At 39.8% G+C, this 12293-nt stretch overlaps 3 protein-coding genes across 21 annotated transcripts in view; 1 reads left to right on the top strand and 2 right to left on the bottom strand.

Moving 5' to 3' along the window:
- The window catches only part of ATXN3 (ataxin 3), an 18725-nt gene extending 10433 nt beyond the window's left edge, over positions 1-8292 (bottom strand). For 2 of the 15 annotated variants that reach the window (XM_026079354.1, XM_026079352.1), the window contains exon 1: positions 2223-2308. Coding sequence is in view for 11 of the 15 variants with exons in the window: in XM_026079339.1 (XP_025935124.1) it covers positions 1728-1794; positions 2223-2308; positions 3423-3467; positions 4011-4175; positions 4568-4633; positions 6304-6366 (492 nt within the window). In the remaining 4 variants the exon portion in view is untranslated. Of the gene's footprint in view, positions 1-1727; positions 1795-2222; positions 2309-3422; positions 3468-4010; positions 4176-4567; positions 4634-6303; positions 6367-7228; positions 7336-7410; positions 7511-7813; positions 7886-8139 lie in introns of those variants that run through there. The other 13 variants (XM_026079339.1, XM_026079342.1, XM_026079343.1 and 10 more) reach the window with 13 other exon arrangements.
- A 93-nt stretch (positions 8293-8385) lies between these two features.
- Positions 8386-12019, bottom strand: NDUFB1 (NADH:ubiquinone oxidoreductase subunit B1). 4 transcript variants are annotated; one of them, XM_026079356.1, is made up of 3 exons: positions 11927-12019; positions 10985-11129; positions 8386-8699 (listed from the first exon to the last, which is right to left on the bottom strand). In XM_026079356.1, exons 2-3 carry the CDS (start codon positions 11122-11124, stop codon positions 8663-8665), a joined length of 177 nt encoding a protein of 58 aa, XP_025935141.1. In that variant the 5' UTR covers positions 11125-11129; positions 11927-12019; the 3' UTR covers positions 8386-8662. The 4 variants fall into 4 exon arrangements, with proteins under 4 accessions (XP_025935141.1, XP_025935142.1, XP_025935143.1 ...); XM_026079357.1 differs by having other exon boundaries at positions 10985-11126; positions 11927-12011; XM_026079358.1 differs by lacking the exon at positions 11927-12019 and adding an exon at positions 11628-11750.
- Positions 12020-12029: 10 nt separating this feature from the next.
- The window catches only part of CPSF2 (cleavage and polyadenylation specific factor 2), a 17042-nt gene continuing 16778 nt past the window's right edge, over positions 12030-12293 (top strand). For both annotated transcript variants that reach the window (XM_026079337.1, XM_026079335.1), the window contains exon 1: positions 12030-12189. In XM_026079337.1, the coding sequence (XP_025935122.1) occupies positions 12056-12189 (134 nt within the window). In that variant the 5' untranslated portion in view covers positions 12030-12055. The remainder of the gene's footprint in view (positions 12190-12293) is intronic.

The following is a 12293-nucleotide window of genomic DNA, read 5'->3' as shown; positions in this document are numbered from 1 at the left end:
ATCATATGTATTCATACACTTGCAGTCAGGCCCATACTGTAATTCACCTGGAATATAGGTAAGTGACTGTCTACCATTCTGTCATTCACTCATATTCTCACTCAAGAAAAACCTCTTATCGCTAGAAAAAGGTAAGAACACCAAGAGTGTTGAAGTGGGGAAGGAGAATTAAAAACTTATGTATGCAAGTATGATGGACAGATTACAGCCAAACATTTAAAAGGGAACGAGGAAGAGGAAGATTTGCTATAAATGTAACAGAAGAGAATTGGGTCAATCACTAAGCCAGTCTGTTTTGTCTCTATCTTTTCTCATTGGTCTCTAGATAACAGACACCTCATATTGTTTTCATGTGGCTACATACCATATTTGCAAGAAAGAGACACCCCCGCTCCAACATGAAGTTTTAGGCTAGAATGACACCTCACAAAGTTCCAGCCTACAAGGTTGTACATATAACAAGGAATCTTCCCCATATTTATAAGCAAAACGCTTAAAAAAAAAATTATCAGACATACTTTGAAACTAAACCAGAAGAGCCAGTAATATCCCATAACCTTCCCAGCTATCAGTTCTAATTAAAGCTAACTGCAACATAACAAATTTTTAACCCTTTTGTTAGCTTGAATAATTGTTTCTAGCATGAATTCTCCAGAGCTGCCAAACCAGCTTCTGCTTTAATTTTAATTTTCTAAGAAGGTTTCCTAGAAGACTTTAGTGTTCCATCCACCTTTTAAAAACAGAAACATGAGGACACTGCAGTGCCCTATTAGGGATCAAGGCAGAGAGTTTGTTTATTCACAAGTTGTATTTTTTTTAATCTGGATAACAACATAGGTGACCACCACTTGTAAAATGGACTGAACAGCTAAACTGACTCCTGTCCACTACTGTAGAATCTACAAGTTGATTTCATGAGTGTTTTCTATAACTTTATTATAATAAAGAAAAACCCCACTTATGTTGTATGAAAGCTTATGGAGTACGATCCAGAACAATGACTGGCTACTGAAATAAACACTGCACTGGGTGTTAAAAGATAAATGGGTGTAACTGTTGAGTAATGATATATGCACCATATATCTGTACAGCCACCCCTTACCTTCAGTAATTCTATCTGCTATTTCTAATGCAATTACTTCAGAAAGTTTTCTGAAGTAGTGGAAAGTTGTGCTTCTACTTTCTTCCAACCTTATCCCTATGAATACTCTTAAATATTGGCAATCCTACATATTAAAAGTTCTAATACATTAAATGAACTTTTCCTTATACCTACTGGACATCTGAAAGAGCAAAACACTACTGGCAACTTATTTTTTACAGGGTCAAAAATTTAGTGCATTAAAATAAGCCTGCATGCCACAGGGATCCTAAACCATGCCTAAGATTTTCTTCCCAACACATGTATGAATTTGTCCACTATTTCATGTGGGAAAGAAAGGAAAACTTAGACATTACACAGACTCTACTTGAGCTGCAGTTTCCTAGACGACACAGGTTCATTGGGGATAGATCATAGGATCTTTCCCCAGACTAACACTCAAAAATCTGCCTGGTATCTTTGTGATAACAAAAATTTACTCAACTTTTTTTTTTTTTTTTAATGGGATACTACTAAAGCAAATTTCAGCAAAAGCCTGGAAAAGGCCAACACATGGTCTTATTGCAACCATTTTTTCCACCCCCACTCTGAAGTCAATTTTTAAATAAAAAAAAAACAATGTCACCTGTTTTCCTAACTTTCGAACTGTAAACCAGTGTTCCTTATAATTACAAATAAATGATTTTTCATTTCTGTAAAAAGAAAAACAAAAGGTATAGATAAAATTAAATACACTAATATTGGAGTGCATAATAAAGTTTAAATTCTTTGCTACCACTAATTTAAACACTAGAATTAAGACAACTGTTGATGGTACAGAGTATTCATACTGTTTTTATAACTTAGAATATGTAGGAAGTTGTCTTTTTTGTAATGTTGACATTACTGAAATCTCAGTATGCCTGTGATACCACAGATACTGAGATGTCATGAAGGCACAGAGGACAGATGCTCATGTACACCCCCAAAAGACAAAAAAAATTGAAGGCAGAGAGGATAAAAACTAAATATCAGAATGTAACAGGGCTTGAAATAGTTATTTTAAAGAAACAGAGTTAGAACAGATTTTCAGCATTATTTTTCTGTAAAATGAAAGCAGAGTGCTAAAAAAAGGTCTTACATCGGGTCGATCCCAAGCCTCTGATACTCTGGGCTGTTGAAGAGGATTAGCTCTAAACCCCAAACTTTCAAGGCATTGCTTATAACCTGTCAAAACAGCACTTTTCTTGAGTCAAACCAGTTTAAGCAACACAATCATTTTAGCTACTATAAAAAAAATACTGTTTTCATAAAACTGATTTTAAAGCACTACTATAAAAAAGGAAACCTCAGAATCACATTATTCAAAACATTATTCAACTGTCACGAATCTACATTCAACATAACACACATACCACTTCTGAGGGGAAGTTACAAAACTATTCAACAGAGGTGTTAAAAAAACTTAGTCTCCCAGACAAAGTTGTAACTTCACCTCTCACAGACACTTCACACGTTTTTCTCCCTCTGCGCTTAGTGTTCCATTGTGCCCTCTCCCTCACCCGCCCAAAACAAAGTCATCCCCTCAAGACCGGTTTACTGCTAATATTTTTTTAGGTTGACTATTGTAGTCCATTTTAAAAAGATGTCCATCAAGACTTTCAGATCAAATTGAAGAATCTGAAGTTTGTTTCTACTATGCTGCAAACTGTAGTGTAACAAAACCCTGGACATTATTAGAGTTTACGCGCTTTGACCAAATCTTATGACTTCTTTAAATAGGGAGTTTCCTACCATTTTAGGAAATTTCAATGTCATTTTAAAAGGTAATCAGCAAATTCAAAAATAAAAGGTAAAACTCTTTGACTGTAACTCTTTAAAATTTTTTCTGCAATAATACTGAGTAAAGCAGTGATGGGGTAAAGAAGTAGGATAACAGGAGGTGAACTGGAACACAGATATTTGCAGCTTTTCCCTTTCTGCAGATCACAGTGCTAACTCTGTAACCACTGCCAAGGGCTCTATAGTCTGAGAAAAATCTCAGCCGTGTTTTTTCACCTGCAGCTTATAGAAGCCAAGGTCTGCCTTGAAGTAATTATAAGAAGCAACCAAGAAAGCAAGTTTGTTGCCAGCAGGTGTGATTTCACAATTCAGGGGTCCATATTTCTTTAAGTCTTTAAGGGCCCATAAAGAACTGTAAGCCACTGCTTTTAATGATAAACACTCTGAAGATTTAGAAATCCATCCCTTCCCAGCCAGGTGAAAAGGCTGATGGCATTCAAATTATGTTAAAGAGAACATATATAAAGAAAAAATTGTCACAGTATACAGCCATGCTTACTTGAATTGAGAAGAATCCACTATCATCCATATTTACAGAAGGCTGCTGCTCAATGTGAGGTTGGGAGAGAGAAAAGGGGGAAAAAAAGTGATGTAAGCATAAAAGGTCAGCAAAAAATCAACCTTAAGAATAAAGAAAACTGCACACACTTAAAGCAACAACTAAATGCATCCTATTCTGTGAGGCTGATTACAATGCCCAAATATGCTTATTAATGAAAAACTCAAACCTTTAAATTAGAAATGCTCAGTGCTTAGAGGAGAGACAGGCATTGGAACTTCTGTTCCCATCTCTGCCACTGGCTTACTCTGTGACAAGAGGCAAATCTCTCAACCTTCTTGCCATGCCTGACCTCCCTACCTGTAAGATGGAGATAATGTGTCTTTTATAGAATTACTGTAAAGCTTTATAGCAAACTTCAAAAATGCCAAATCTGAGATGACTGAACAAAAAGGGCTATAAATTTAAGAAGTTTTAGTCCTGGGAAATAAGCCTTCTATAACCATGCAAAAATGTCAGGTGTGTGCTACACAATATTATATTTCAGGGACACAAATATCAAGCAACCTGAAATTTAAAAGATTTTACCTGTAAAAATGTTCTGTATTCTTCACTAGACACTCCTCCCTCTGCCATTCTCATTCTTTCTTCCTCATCCAGCTGCTGTGCAATAGAGGATAACTCAACAGGACTAAAATATTCCCCTTGTAGCAAGTTATTCAGACAGTGCTGAGCACACAGTGAGCCTTCTTGCTAACGTTGGAAAACAAAACAAAAATACACAAACGCCATTTTAATGTTTTGCTCTGTAAAATGCTTCAACCATTCTATTCTGGCAAACTCCCCTCTTTCCCCCAATACAATATTTTCTTCAGATGTATTACTCTGAAAGCTTTAGAATACACACAAAAAAGCCATCAATTTAACAGACCATCTCCCCACATACTACTATATTTCCTCAAGGGAAATAAATTCCAAATAAAACTGCTATTTTAGAAAGCAATGTAAAAATTGCCTATGGCTTGACTAAATCACATAAGGACTTCAGGACAACAGATTCTGTCCTCTTCAAAACAACCACCACAGGAAAATGAAACATTTTCGATCTCTAATTCCCAGTGACAAACATTCTCTGTAACACATACTCGTGTTCCATTAAACTTTTCTTCCATGCCAGGTGTGACTATCAGCAATCTGATCTCCATATGCTGCTAAAGAAAAGCAGGCCATTAACATTTTGAAGAGTTTTAGATTCTGTAGATGTATACTTTTATTTCTTTCATTTCAGGTTACTTGCCCAGCTCAGGTTATAACCAGTTCATTTACTGCTGAGAAAATGATTAGAAGCTGAAAGAGCAGTAAAGCTTGCTTTCCACATCAAGTTTATGAATAGAAACTATGTAAAAGAAGCTAAAACCTACTGATTCTAAAATTAAGGGAAAGATAATGAGGGGAAAAAAAAATTCAGCTTAAACAATGAAACTATCTTTTGTTGATAAACTATTTAAATGTAGAACATTTTAGATACTTTGTTATGTATCCAGCACACTGGAGATAACACAAATGTAATATATCATTTTTAGACTATCAACCTAAATTAAAACTCAATAAATTAGGAATGACAGTTATCATTTTGTAGCATAATAAGAGTAAAAAAATAACTAAACTGAATGAATGTATATCAAGCTCTTTCATTCTCATAATTAGTGCAGATAAAATGCTGTCTTGCTAAAAAAAAAAGAAAAACTTAAAAAAAATTGATTTTCATTGGCTAAAGAAATAACTAAACTACAAGTGCAAGATAAAATTAATATCAGTTTTGAAATCCAGGTTTCATCTTTGCCATTTCAATCAATGCTCCCTATTTTTATTAAGAACTCTAATGTACACACCCTTTGAAGAATAAAAGCAAAAACAAAAACCCCAAACAAACAAAAACAAAACAAAATCACCCACACCCCAAAATACAACAGCATGCCTTGGAGGAATATTCTTTAAACTTTTATGACAGCCTCATTCAAACCATATGTACAAATCTGCCATGGTTCATTCCGTAAAGCAAGAATCTCAAAAATTTCCTTTACCCCAGATTACAAAATTTTCCTAGGGCTTCATCACCCAACTAAGCAATGAGTTAAGGCTGGACGGGCTGTACAGCTGGGGTCCAAAGGAATTCAGAAACCTCCTTCTCCACAGTCCCCCTAGCTCGTGTTCTCCCACAGCAAGATACTCCAGACTGTCCACCAGTCCCAGGCCCACATCCCTGCTGCTGGTCATATGACACAACAAAAGCAGAGGAACCTGCTCAAGAATCACAGATTTCTCCACCAAAACAATACGAAACTGATTTAGGAACAAAGAGAGATTACGGTCTTTGAAAATGAGTTGTACGGCAGTGTTTAAACATCAGTTTCACTGACATGGCATTTCTATATTTGTACAGAAAAAGTTTTAACTTAAAACAACATAACATTAATTTTCATATGCGCGACTTGTACATATTAAGGGTAAATGCAGAAAAGAAAACTCATCTTACAGATTGTAAGAAAAGTTCATTTTTTTTTTGTGTGGAGAACACCACATCTTTCCATAATCTGAAATCTCCTTGCTGGAACCTATCTTGATATAAAACTGCTGCCCTGCTTTCAGTGTTTTCAACCACTTGTATCTTATCAAAGCAAGGGTAGAATTTTAAGATAGTGGCTCTAAAGCCTGGAGGAGGCCTACTCTGGGCATTTGCCATTCTCCTGTGAAAAAAATATCACATTGCTTAGGTCTTTGTTTTGTTAAAGGTATTCCTATTTCCTTTAGGAGTGCCATTTTTTTCATGCCTCAGATTTTTAATTGGAACATCCAAGGTGTACAAGTGATGCACACATACATTCAACATTCTGAATATCTTGTCAGGAACTGAAATAGTGCCCTTGAGAGAAAAAAACACCATCTAAGGAAAAAAAAAGACATAGCAGTTGAGTCAAATTTTCCTTAGAATAATTGCAACAAAAGAAGATAAATTTGAATACCAAGTATTTTTTAAACAGGCAGTCATGCACCTTAATAACTGCACAACTAACTTACTAAAGCATAGTTATGTCACATTGAAGATGTCTCAAGAACATTAAAACAAACAAAAAAACCCACCCCACAATAAGAATCTGCAGCAACTATAAATGGCAATTAGTTTGTAACTTTGACTGTATTATGCTCTGTCTTTTTAACCTTGGCAGAGTTTTATTATTCCAAAACAACAAAGCAATTTGCTCAGAAATACTTTAAGTTACTATCTCCTCATGTGACAGGTTAGACTACACGAGAGAAAGGTACACTTATTTTGAACTCATTATTTTCAAATCTGGACTGGAAGTCAAGGTCACTGTAGCACAGGCTGTAATGACCAAAATCCAACACTTATCCTCTGAGCAACAGCTGTTTAGCACCACAAGCGCTTGCAAAGCTCTGCTATCCAAATCCAGTTTGAGAAAACACTCCTCAGATTATATGAGTTTCAGTTTCTTTTATAATTATTCAGCTAAATTGCTTGAGAACAGTGTACAAGAACTAGTATTAATCTTAACACGATAAAGATGCTGAGACATCGGCAAAGCACATGAAAAAGACAATAGTACCCTAACAGCACTGAGACACAAATAGTTGTTATTTGGGAGCCTAGATAAGTCACAAGAGTTAATAGAAGCAGTTCTTCTCCAAAACGGAAACACTGTTTAGCGCACAGAAGCGCTGTGCCTGAATTAGGATTTCCTTAACAGCGCTCCCTTTCCCTACTTATCAGACAAGCCAAACCAAACCAGGCTAGATGAAGAGGAGACAGAAAACAGGAAGAGCCAGAACAGTCCCGCCTGCCGCTGCCCACCATCGCACTCGCTGCTCAGCCACACAAGCTCGCTCACTCTCAAGGGACAGAAACAGCTTTAGCCTGCGCTTTCCCCAAGCTGAGGTCTATTTTTAAAAGCCCAAGAAGGGAAGTCACTATGCCAGTGGAAGCGCCGAGCCTCAACCCCGGCCTTCTTTGATCTCCAGCGTAACATTTCCTTTTCCCACCGAGCCGGCAGACCTCGCAGGGCCGAGCCGGGCCGCAGCTCTCCCCGAGGCAGAGGGAGCCGAGCCGCCGCCCCAGGGCTGCCGGGGCGGGCAGCGCGGCGCAGCGCCCGGGCAAAGCGCGCCCGGGGGCCGCGGGCTGCGCCGGAGACAGCGCCGGGCGCGGAGACCCGCCGGCCCGCCCGCCACCCCGCACAGCYCCGCGGAGAGAGTACGCCCGGCCCGGCCCGGCCCGGCGACACCGCGACTCCCCCTACACCAGCCCCCGGGCGGGCGGGCGGGCAGGCACGGCCCCGCAAGGAGCGGACCTTCCCCTCCCGCAGCCCCTCGCTCACCCGCTCGTGGAAGATAGACTCCATGTTTATTGTCAACGCCCAGCACCCTCCGCCTCACGTGACCCGCCGCAGCCAATCAAACCCCACTTTACCGGGCGACCCGCCGCAGCCAATCCGCGCGGACCTCCCCCGCCCCCCGCCCGGAGCGCTGCCCGCCGCGGGGGCGCCCCCTGCCGCCCGGGAGGCCCTGCAGGGCCGCGCCGCCAGCGGCACGAATCCAACATCCCCCCAAATTCCCCACTCACTGGAAAGCTGTTTTCTGTATTTCCCTTGGTTTAGAAATTTAGAAATTACACAGAGAAGTCAGTTTCACTGCTGTGTCTTACCGTCTGTCAATCCTTTTCACTCTCCTGTTCTCATGCACTATCACAAAGCTACAGTATCGTCACTGCTGACATCCCAAAGAAACGTGTCTAAAGAGGAAATCTAAAGAGAAAACGGTTCAGATTCAATTAAAAATATATAAACACATTCTCCGCCACATTTTGGATGTACATTAAACATTCCCTTAAACACTGTCTTGCTATGAACTACAAATAATTTCACACCATACAGATTAATAACAACATAAATGCTTTTTCCATAGTTTTTCTTTATTACATAAGTCTTCCTCCCTCTTCCAGAGTACGACTTCTGGGGACAAATGTTTCTGAACAGGACATTTACTAGTCACGTAATTATCCTTCAAAAAGGGAAGACTGAAAATTAAACTAGCAGAGTTGAATCGTAGGTGTTTCTTTCTTTAGCCTTATATGTTCTCTCAAGAATAAAAACCATAATCCTGTTCTTTGAACTTGTTATATAAGTTGATTAATCAAGTGAAGATATTTTCCATTTCATCAACAGCTTCTATTTCCATGTAGTTTCTTCACCAGGTTTCAATTCTCTGCGTGGAAAGGAAAAAGAAAGACAGGAGAATAAAATAAGGATAATTTCTGTAGAATAATTACTAATAAATATAAGTTTTAATTATGATAGAAGACCTTGATGTAAGTTTTAATTGTTATAGAAACCTTGATTGAGATTTATAATAAGCATAATGAATAAATCTGACTTTCTTTCAAAGTATTGTCAGTTAAAAATTTTTCAATATGTACAAATGTTCTCTTTCTCTTTCCAAAGCTTCCAAAGATTGAGTCCACTTCAATTAGTTTAAGTGGGGGCACTGAACAGCTAACCCTTAATAAGTTAATAAACTTTTTGAATAACAGAGCCCTACTTCTTTTGAATAGAAAATATCATTACTTTAATAGGAACGAAATTAGGTGTAAAACCAGAGAAAGTTTTAGCAAAATACTGAAATGCCTGTGCAACTTAACCACTAACTGCAGTGAGAAAAGTGCTAATCTAACAGTGGCATGAACAGTGCTGTTACCTTACTTTCTTACTCAAAATTAGCCCATGTGACACCAAAGTAAAAAAAGCCACTTGCAAACCATATATACCAACATTCCTACTTTTCTTCCAACCTGTGATAGACTAGAATTAGTAACTATGCAGCATGTTTTTTTTCTCTACAGTCTTGAACAGATTTAAGAGAACTGATTTAGATGAAGCAGCACATTAAGTTATCTCAATTCTCCCCGAGAAGTGAGCCAGCAAGCTCACACACAATGGGGTATAGTTATATCCTCAGTAAAGACACAGCAGTTGCTAACATTAAACATTTAAAATACAGAGGCTGGGTTAATTAAAAAAAATTATTTAAATAACAAATTTATGAAAGTATTTACATGCTAATATATGTTGTCATAGTTTTAAACTTAAGACATAATTTTGCTATAATCCATTGAAAAGGTTAAAATTAAAGGAAAAATTTGAGCGCTACTTGCTTCTGCTGAAGTGTTAGACAGAGCCAAGATAAGGTTTGTGCATTTCATGGCTAAGTATTTGACTGCTGTTAATATAATTAACAAGCTTTGGAAAGCTAAAGCCTTTTCTACCAATGTGAAAATACCTTCTTTTTTCAAATTATTTGATTTCAAATCAATTAGTTCAATAAAATGGAAAACTAATTAGAAGCTGAAAAAAATCACTTTCCATTTTCAATACACAAATAATAAAATGCAAGAGGTTGCATTTTCCCACCTGTAGAATCATCAAGGACATGGAGAACAAGTAAATTCATACCTATAGACTACTTCCCTAGCTTAATAAGTTACTTTTACATTAAAATATGTTTTATAGCTCTGATCCCTGTGCCTCCCCCCCCCCCCAGTTATCACATTCAACATTATTCTGTTAGGTGAAGTTTGTCAGAGCTCTGGTATTCTGCATTTAAGTGAGCTCTGCATGGTATCCAAACACAGCTAAAAAGGAGGGCTCAAAAACATTTTCAGAAGAACTTAAGGGAAGGGAAGAGGAGAAGAAGAGTGGTTTGGAGGTCCTCCCCTTTTCACACACTTTCTCCAGGTCTAATGTATACAAAAAGCCATCTTAAATAGTCTCCTCAGAAGTACAGTTTACAGTAATGTTTGAAGTGGTATTTTTACTTCAATCCTTCAAGATTCTTTTTCATTAGTAGCACTGCAGACTGTTACTTTTATTTTAAAAGGAACAGTGCTAGATGGTAACAATTCCTATGTGGTGACAACTAAGTTAATATCATTCCATGTTAATTACACTGTAAAGGGTGATGTATAATGACAGTAAATGGTTAAATTTTATTTGGTTTTGAGGATTTTTTCCTAGCAACATGAGTTTCTTATTTATCTGCATATTAAGCTTCCATTTACTTTATATTTTTGAGCTCATGTAGTGCATCCTTTTAGTAAGTCTACTTAGATACAAATCAAAGTGTCTTAATGTCTACTAATTCTTGCATTTGTTTATCTTGCTTCCAAGAATAATATTTACCAAAAAATAGTTACTTTAAATCAATTATTTCAACTAAGAGGTCAAACAGGCAGAATTGCATATACTTTTTTCATGACTAACAGCACTAAGATGGGCCCTAAAGCCCAGATTTTCAGTAAGCATTTGTTACCCAAAACCCTTAATGAAGGTTGGCTGATACTTTTATGGCTTTCTTCCCCTTAATATTTTGACAGCATTACTTTTTTTTTTAAATATATATACTTAAGACTCTCAAGAAGAACAGAGAAGCACTTTTAAAATCTACTTTGCAAAATAACTGAACATATATATTATAAAAAGGTATCATAAGCAAACCTTCTATACAGTAAGCTCTTGTTCCTGAAGGCTGACAGCTTTTCATCATTCATTCTGTCCAAATAACATCCAATCACAAATCCTAGGGGAACAAGGATGTGAACCCAGTGATCACGCACAGCTTGGATGAAATTCACCATGACTGCTAGAAAGAGAAGTGTAAGGAGAAGAGTTACTGCTACATCCGAACATGGAAACTGCTACATACCTAGTGCCTTTAATCTCTCATACTAGGATCCTACTATGGAATAATAAACGCATGAGGGTCATTAAACACTTCATGCAAGATGCACGCTGTTCTCAAATCCAAACACAGGACTCTCAGAAACAATCGTAACTAACTCTGTGGTGCTGGGAAATAGAATTTTATCCTGAAGCAGGAGAGGAGTAGCCTCTTTTAAATATCATTGGTGAAATATTAACGAAACAATCTACAAACAAAATAATTTACCCACTAAAATAAATCTAAAAGTACAGAAGTTCGCTCTCCTGCAAAACATAACACACGCATTCGTAATACCAAATGCTGCAGAAGGATGTTCCATTATCAGCAAAAACTCAGCAAGCCCAACCTCGGAGGCACTTACGAATTGACAGATAAGAAAGAAAATACATTTGTTAAAGCCAGAAAGCCTGCTCCAACCTCGCCAGCCCAAACCTCCCGCGTTAGTGCCTTGCGGGAAGGTCTGAGACCCCAGGCAGCCGCTCGGCTCCGAGGACCGGCCCAAACCCCGCCGTCGGTGTCAGGGCCGCTGCTGGAAAGAGGCACGCTGGGGCCGGGGGCGGCGGGGCCGCTCCTCAGCCAGCCGCCATGGCGGCCGCGCCGGTGCTCGCCGCAGGGCCCCGCCAGCTGCGAGGCTCCGCCGGGCGCAGGAAAGCGCCCCGAGGCGCCACCGGTGCGGGCTCCCCCCGCCCCCTCCCACCGCAGGCCCCAGCCGTTACCGCCTGTCGCCGCCGCCGGGCCCCGCGCAGCGGCCAGACCAAGGGCAACGGGCGCAGCGCGCAGGCCGGCACAGCCCACCGCCGGCCCGGGGAGCGGGGGAGGAGTCGCCCCCCCGGGGCAGCCTCGCGATGGTGCTGCCCGTCACCCCGCACTTTGCCTCCTCCTTCCTCTCCCCGCCCCTCTCAAGATGGCGGAGGGAGCGGCGTCCGGATGAGGTGGTGGGCGCGCGGCCCGCTGGGCTCGGGCGAGGCCCGTGGAGCAGGTAGCGGCGGCCGCGCCTGCCCTGCCCTGGGGGGCGTCGCTGGGGCCCGGCCCCCGCGCTCGCTGCGGGCCTCCCCTCCCTGTGTTTTCCCCTTTCTCCGCGCC

Source organism: Apteryx rowi, unplaced genomic scaffold (assembly GCF_003343035.1).
Source record: "Apteryx rowi isolate R43461 unplaced genomic scaffold, aptRow1 scaffold_5, whole genome shotgun sequence".
Classification (NCBI taxonomy): Eukaryota; Metazoa; Chordata; class Aves; order Apterygiformes; family Apterygidae; genus Apteryx; species Apteryx rowi.
Note: the sequence above shows the minus strand (reverse complement) of the source record. Positions and strands in the feature narration are given on the sequence as shown.

Bases quoted from the DNA above. Each gene is read 5' to 3' on its own strand.
- NDUFB1 (XM_026079355.1), bottom strand. From the start codon at position 11,529: ATGGAACATCCTTCTGCAGCATTTG. The intron at 11,130-11,504 runs GTATTACGAATG...TTCTCTTTCTAG, and splicing joins ACATCCTTCTGCAGCATTTG to CAGTCATGGTGAATTTCATC. The intron at 8,700-10,984 runs GTTTGCTTATGA...CTTTCCACGCAG, and splicing joins AAGAGCTTACTGTATAGAAG to AGAATTGAAACCTGGTGAAG.